General features: G+C 33.0%; 1 protein-coding gene across 10 annotated transcripts in view; it reads left to right on the top strand.

Annotated features, from left to right (window-relative positions):
- Positions 1 to 7,524, top strand: part of Asator (tau-tubulin kinase asator) — a 323,859-nt gene that overhangs the window by 185,793 nt on the left and 130,542 nt on the right. For all 10 annotated transcript variants that reach the window (XM_069828645.1, XM_069828649.1, XM_069828653.1 and 7 more), the window contains exon 3: positions 7,165 to 7,312. In XM_069828645.1, coding sequence (XP_069684746.1) covers positions 7,165 to 7,312 — 148 coding nt within the window. The remainder of the gene's footprint in view (positions 1 to 7,164; positions 7,313 to 7,524) is intronic.

Genomic DNA, 7,524 nt, shown 5'->3' on the forward strand with positions numbered 1-7,524 from the left:
TCAACAACTGATGTAGATAACTTGCATAAAATGTGTTTCAATTTTACATATGATGTGTCTTCTTCATTGATTGTAAAAAGTAATCCATATCTGCCAGCACTCTTCAGAAACATTATTTTAATTTAACATAATCCTCTCATTGAGGTTCTCGCTGATGTGTACATCTATTATCAGGCAGTACATCTCACTTGATGATATGTGTCAAAGGAAGAACAATTGTTTATACGCATCTGAAGTTCGACTACTGTAATACTGTATGTAGTTAGTTGGCTATGTATGAATGGAGGGGGGAAAGGAATTGGCCACCCTACCCCATTATTTCCTGGCCTAGTTGCCTTATAAGTGGTGCCTTGTTGGTATCACTTATGAGGTTCAGACCTGTCTTCGGACAGTTGACTAAAAAACAACAACTTCATTTACAGAACTTTGCGACATACCGGTACCTGAAACTTTGGTTATACTGTCATCAAATTTGACTAATACTAGGTTCCAACTTCAATATCGTAGATATTAATTCACCCCCTTCCTTGAAAGGAACTATAGTAGCTGACTCATCAATCTGCAGTTTGCACCAAAGAATTCTTAGAAACAGAATTTGAAGTCAAATAGCTAATACCTACCTGATAACCATATCTGGCCTCCTTCCTTAAAAAGGAGATTACAACTTTTCCTTCTTATATGGTAGACTTAATGCAATGTACTTATGTAACGCATATCCCTTTTATGGTTGTAATATTTTTAAACATTGTACTTAAATTTGAGTCTGCCACGAAGCTTTGAAGCAATTGATACAAACACAATGGGAGATGTTAGGCCAAACCTAAAAACTTGGTGGGAGACACACATTGAAAGTAATTTTGTTTCTTGCTGTCTTATTTCAAGAATTTTAACATATCATTAAGTGAAATATTGAAGGGAAATTTAATCTAAATGTCATTGTAGGTAATGTTACATATACACAACTCATGCTACCTTCATTCATGTTACATATTTTCAGATTTCAAAATAAATTCTTGTATAATATCAACAGTGTATTTTTAAACCGTGTTTGAAGATAAGGATGAATACTAAGAGAACTAAATAATTAAAAAAGAGGGTTATGCGACATGTGGTTGTACTTAACTCTCATTTTAAGCAAAATGGACACGTAATGTTAAAGTATAAACTTGTCATAACTTATCTTAGGTCATTATCTCTCTGTTTATATTAATATTAATAAGAATAATAATAATAATAATAATAATATTTATTTATTCACGTCAATTCAATTATTATACAACGAAATATATGAGAAAGGTGAATGACCTGAAGATTTTACGGAGACAGTGTTGCTGCCAATACCGAAGAAAAATAATGCCAGGAAATGTAAGAAGTTCAGGACTATCAGCCTGATATCGCACTCGGCGAAGAGTCTCCTATGAATAATGAATCGACATTCATATTCTAAGATGGAAGAACAGCAGTTTGGCTTCAGAAAAGAAAAAGGTACAATGGATGCAATTGGACTACTATGAACAATCTGCGAAAGATATCTAGAAAAGAATAAAGAAGTGTATATAATGTTTGTGGACCTAGAAAAAGCATTTGACAGAGTGGATTGGAACAAACTGATGGACATCCTGAAGAAAATAAGTGTGGATTGGAAAGACAGGAGGCTGTTATATGAAACAACGAGTCAGAGTCAGGATAGGAGAAGAAGTGTCAAAAGGAAGTGAAATAGGGAGAGGAGTACGACAAGGATGCCCTTTATTATTTATCCTTGTCAACATCTACTTGGAATATTTGATGAACTGTTTTCAGAAGATGGGAGGGATAGAAGTAGGGGGAAGAAAAATAAAGTGCATAAGATTTTCTGATGATATGGCGTTGTTAACAAAAGAGGAAACGATACTAAGGGATATGCTACTGGCGCTAAATGACAACTGTGAGCAGTATGGGATGACGATAAATGCAAACAAGACGAAGACCATGGTTATCGCAAGAAAAATAAAGAAGGTAAACTTGCGAATCCTAAATGAGGCAGTAGAGCAAGTGAACAGCTTCAAATACTTGGGATGTTCTATAAGCAGTAACATGAGCTATAGCCAGGAAGTCGAAAGGAGGATAGCAATGGCAAAGGAAGTTTTTAATAGAAAAAGGAGCAACTTCTGCGGACCTCCGGAAAAATAACTAAGGAAGAGACTAGTGAAGTGCTTTGTGTGGAGTGTGACATTATATGACTCAGAAACATGGACATTACGACGAAATGAAGAGAAAAGAATAGAAACTTTTGAAATGTGGATATGGAGAAAAATGGAGCTTGTGAAGTGGACAGACAGAATAAGGAGTGAAGTTGTGTTGAAAAGAGTGGGTGAAGAAAGAATGGTGCTGAAACTGATCAGAAAGAGAAAAAGTAACTGGTTGGGTCACTGGCCGAGAAGAAACTGCCTACTGAAAGATGCACTGAAAGGAATTGTGATTGGGAGAAGAGTTCGGGGCAGAAGAAGATATCAGATGATAGAGGAGGACATTAAGATATGTGGATCATATGCGGAGACTAAGAGGAACACAGAAAATAGGAAAGGTTGGAGAATGCTGGGTTTGCAGTGAAAGACCTGCCCATGGGCGGAACACTTATGTATTTATGTATGTATGTATGTATGTATGTATGTATGTATGTATGTATGTATGTATGTATGTATTCGCGTGATGGCGGATTATATGTATTTCAGTTCTTAATCCGCATCACCCACTATTTAATGATTACAAATTAACAATACATATGGCAACCTATCAAATACGAGTAGATACAGTCGTCCCAACCAGGGTTTAATAATATGCCTCCTAATCAATTCTAAATCAATATTTATACCGTATTTAATTGTATTAACTTATTGTTTCGTTTTTTTTAAACAATAGAAACCCTAGTTAGGTACACATTATTATTATTATTATTATTATTATTATTATTATTATTATTATTATTATTATTGTACTTAAATTTTATTCTGGCACGAAAGTTTGAAACAATTCATCAAACACAATGGCAGTACAGTATATACTAATACTTCTACGTTTGCTAATCTTTATTTTCCTGACTAATTTATATAATTCACTATGAACATAATAATAATAATAATAATAATAATAATAATAATAATAATAATAATAATAATAATAATAATAATAATAATACCGGTAATAATAATAATAATAATAATAATAATAATAATAATAATAATAATAATAATAATAATAATAATAGTTTGTAGTAATACGTATATAATATAAATCTCCGAAGTAGGCAATTTTGTACACTGAAAGAGTTGCTTAAACCGGTGTAGCAAGCACTAATAACCACGAAAGTAACTCGCGGGAAAATACAAGAATAATGCATTTCCAGAAGAAAAAAATATTATTGTTGTCTAAGTTCACATCAAGGAAATATGGAGGTTTCAGAGAAAATGATTTAAAAATTCACTGCTTTTGTCCTTCATTTCATGGAATGACCCATTAGAATTTTGAAAAGAGAACTTATTTCAGTGAAACAAATAATACATTAGTCATATATTGGATGTGAGCAGTAATTTCTGAGCTATAGTTTGAAGTTAAGAGAATTTTTCTATCTCTGAAAATGAAAGAATTAAAATTATAAATGTTTACGCAAACACACACATACACACACACACACGCACACACACACACACACTATATATATATATATATATATATATATATATATATATATATATATATATATGTATTCTTTATTCTTTCCTCTTTCTCTTTATTTCTCTTTCTTCCTCACTTTGCCCATAGAGAATGTAAGTTCCTCGTTATAAAATACAGAGAAAGTATTGTGTTTTAAAGTCTGTTTCTAGATTTTTACGAAAACATGCATTCTTGTTGCAGTGGCAGCTCTTGCCTCGAATAGTAAGTGAAGAAGTACTTACAGGCATGCATAAAAAAAACCATACCGGGTAACTACTTTCTTTAAAAGTGAAATATCAGTAAATCAGTGAATCAGCCATGCATAACTTACCGGTACCTGTTTTTTGTAGATCAGATCGCTCCTTCTATCCTTTAGGGCAGCAAACCTGTCGATAATATCGCTGAAAAGGGGTGACATGCAGAAGTTGAGCTAAGGGTTCCTTTTCTGTTGCATTGTTCGACAAAGATGAAAGTCAGCTCCGTGATATTGTGTTTCTTACATGTGTTTTTATTCTTTGTGAGCAAGTTAAACTCTTTTCACCAATGTAACAGTTGAGGGAATCGTCACAGCAAGAGAGAATAACTTGTAAGTGTCCTGTTAGATTCTTTTAAGACACCATGCAACAATTGAAAAAATGGTTCTGCTAATCTGTCTACACTTACGTTATGAAAGCCTAAAAATCTCTCCAAAATTTTTCCCTTTACATTAACATATCTCACTATAAATAATAAGAGGACGTCTGACAAGTAATCTGTGGTATAATCTACTTGCACAGAAAAGAAAAACGAACTATTAATTTCAGTTTTTACATGTTCATGTATATAATCTGAAATGTAGTCGATAAGTTTGTTTTGAATTGTCTTACAGTCTCCACTGAATATAGGTACAGTACTATTTATTTTGCTGTAATGATTCTGTATTTTTAAGGTACTTCTTAATATTATAAAAATAATAAATGCTTTGAAATTTCCACGATTTAGCGAAGAAACACTTTTGTCCTGGCTCCTGAACGGAAGTTCCTGTTTGCACAAATACAGCTTTGCATCAGTTATTACCTCTAAGAAAAGTCTATTTAATCGTACATTCTCATTAAACCGTTCATTTATAAGTCTCCTATTCTCTTGAAGGATATCAGGTATAGTATTTCTGTTTTTTACGAATGTGTTAAGCTGCAATTTGCACTTCAAATGTTCTTCCGAATCTGCATGCTTATGGAGAGATCTGGTAATGTTTATGAAGCCATAAACCCTTCTTTATTCCACACGTTGTTTTTATTACTAAAAAGTAAACATAGCCAACAAAACTGTTGCATACTTCAGCTACTGCATAACCAATAAATGTCAACAAACCAGGAACTCTTAAATTTAATATTATACGATTTCCCGTTTTTTTATTGTATCTTTTAACTGAAATATCAAGAATATCAATGGTCAGGCCATAGTTTAAAACATCTTTCTTTGCTTCATCTTTCCATCCAAAAAAAAAGATGTTTGTAACAAATTATAAACAGTATCATTTACCAGATTCATTAACACATTTCACTAACTCACTACAGAGAAACCAACCACCTTGCACTGACACTGAGCTCACAATAAAAATAAGATGTGAGGACAACAGCAAGACCCCAAGGATTCCTTGTAAACTGGTATTCAGCCCAATGAAAATATTTCGTTTCTGGTAGGATGTTGTTCACTCTCGGAGTAGATATGAAGTGGACAAGTGTTTTGTTCATGTTGGTTACCATGGCAACCGAACCTCTTCATGCAAATATTTCTCCGAAATTTTCTTCATTGGCACTTGTTCCACCCTGCAAAGCAAGCCTTGACGGTCATCAGCTTTTACTCTCATCCTTGAGTCACCCCCATAACAACTCAAAGCTACAGGCTGTCACAATAGATTAGAGTGTGTTCGTAAGATAGGTATCTATTTGAAGATTGTTATATTAAAAAATAATAATACAAGCTAAAATTTAGGTGTAGTGCCTCTTCACATACTGCACCTGAAAATCCGCCACTGTCTTGTTGATAAAAAGTGTTTATTGCCATGTCCTCTGTTGATCTATGGTAGAAGTTGACTAAATTTCATTCACATTCATTATAAGTTACTTCTTATTCTCCTCTATCTTTCTCCTCGTTTTTGATTTTACTTTGTCAGTCCATGAATACATTATCTCCCATCCATTCAGTGTTCGTTACTTAATTTATTATTTTCAGTCCTGTTTTTTTTTTCCCTAGAATAAAAAAAAATGACAACTTCATTAAAGTCACTTTATTAGGTGTAATACAAAGTGATGATTCCATTACTTGACTTTTGTAATAATTCTCTACTTTTCTCTAATCATAGCATTTTCCTACTTACACAATCTTAAAGCCATAGGTCTATAAGATGTATACAGAGATCATTTTGTAACTTAGAAAGAAATGATATTTTAGAAATTCGTAATGTACTATAGTACAAACACTTCATAAGGCTTAAATATAGTTTTTCATGTACTTGTACTAATTTAGATTAATTTAAGCATCAAATAATAATGTACACCATCTACATATTTTCTGCTGTGTGTTTAAGTAAAGAAGTTTCTGTAGATGTTTATTGTATTTGTTGGAATTAATGTGCACTTTTTGTTATGAGCCGTTAAGTTATACGTTGGTTATTTACAATGTTCACTTAATTGAAAATGGTGAATTTTTTAATACTTTTATGTTAGAGTGTTGCAATAATGGAATTTTTAATTTGTGTAACTTCTATTTTAAATATTCTAACATTTAAATGTACGGTACTAGACGTTTCCTCAGTGGTGGAAGAATTTCGGCATATGTCAAATTTTGAACTCATGGGATATAGCCTGATTTGATAGAACTGTAATTGTTGTGCAACAACACAGAGCATTACCGGTACCTTCTTTGTGTTTGGATGTACGGATTTGAGTCTTGAGGATGGAATTCTTGTTGTTCTCAGATAATGAGGATGAGTCATAATACTTATTTGCTTTTCTCTTATAAATAGAATCAAATGTTGTTACATCAACACTGAAAGAAACGAGTTTATGAATAATCTATTGACAAAGACATGTTTCTCCTTCCGTATACCACTACCGGTACTTAAATTTATAGAACACAAAATTGTGTCACTTTTTTCAAACCAAGAAAAGGATTTGATTTTATGCTAATTATAATCTTAACTATATTGTCTCCAAGGTTTGGAGAAAAAGAATAAAAATAAATATGACTATTTGTTGATCTTGCTTTTGAATACGGTATTTAAGAACATATTTGCCCAAAAATATAGGTTTTAATTTTCTAATGCACGCATACAATATATTATAATCTTCGTATCGGCTACAGTGTAACATTACTTCTTAGTTAATTTTGGTTCTGGAGTGCACTTTGTTCCTTGTCCTTTTGGGGGGGGGGGGGAAGGGAATGTTGGATTTCTTCTTGGGTGAATATTGGAATGATGTTTGTCATCTACAGGTTCGGAAGATAGGAGGTGGGGGATTCGGAGAGATCTATGAAGGCTTAGATCTTGTAACAAAAGAACAGGTGGCTCTTAAAGTGGAATCTGCTCGGCAGCCAAAACAGGTTCTGAAGATGGAAGTGGCCGTGTTGAAGAAGCTGCAGGGTATGTTCATTGTTCGAGTCTTCATCAATGTTTATTTATAAAATAACAATGGTATGTATAATATTCAAGTGCTTATCTTCATGAGGTCTCTAGTTCTCTGTAGATTGTAGTGATATCATCAAAAGAATGGCTTTAAAATTTCTCCATAACCTTACCAGCAAGCCCACGTACTACGTCGAAAACTTTATACTGACTAGCCTTATGTCGAGGAT

The sequence above is a fragment of the Periplaneta americana genome, chromosome 6 (assembly GCF_040183065.1).
Source record: "Periplaneta americana isolate PAMFEO1 chromosome 6, P.americana_PAMFEO1_priV1, whole genome shotgun sequence".
In the NCBI taxonomy this organism is placed as follows: Eukaryota; Metazoa; Arthropoda; class Insecta; order Blattodea; family Blattidae; genus Periplaneta; species Periplaneta americana.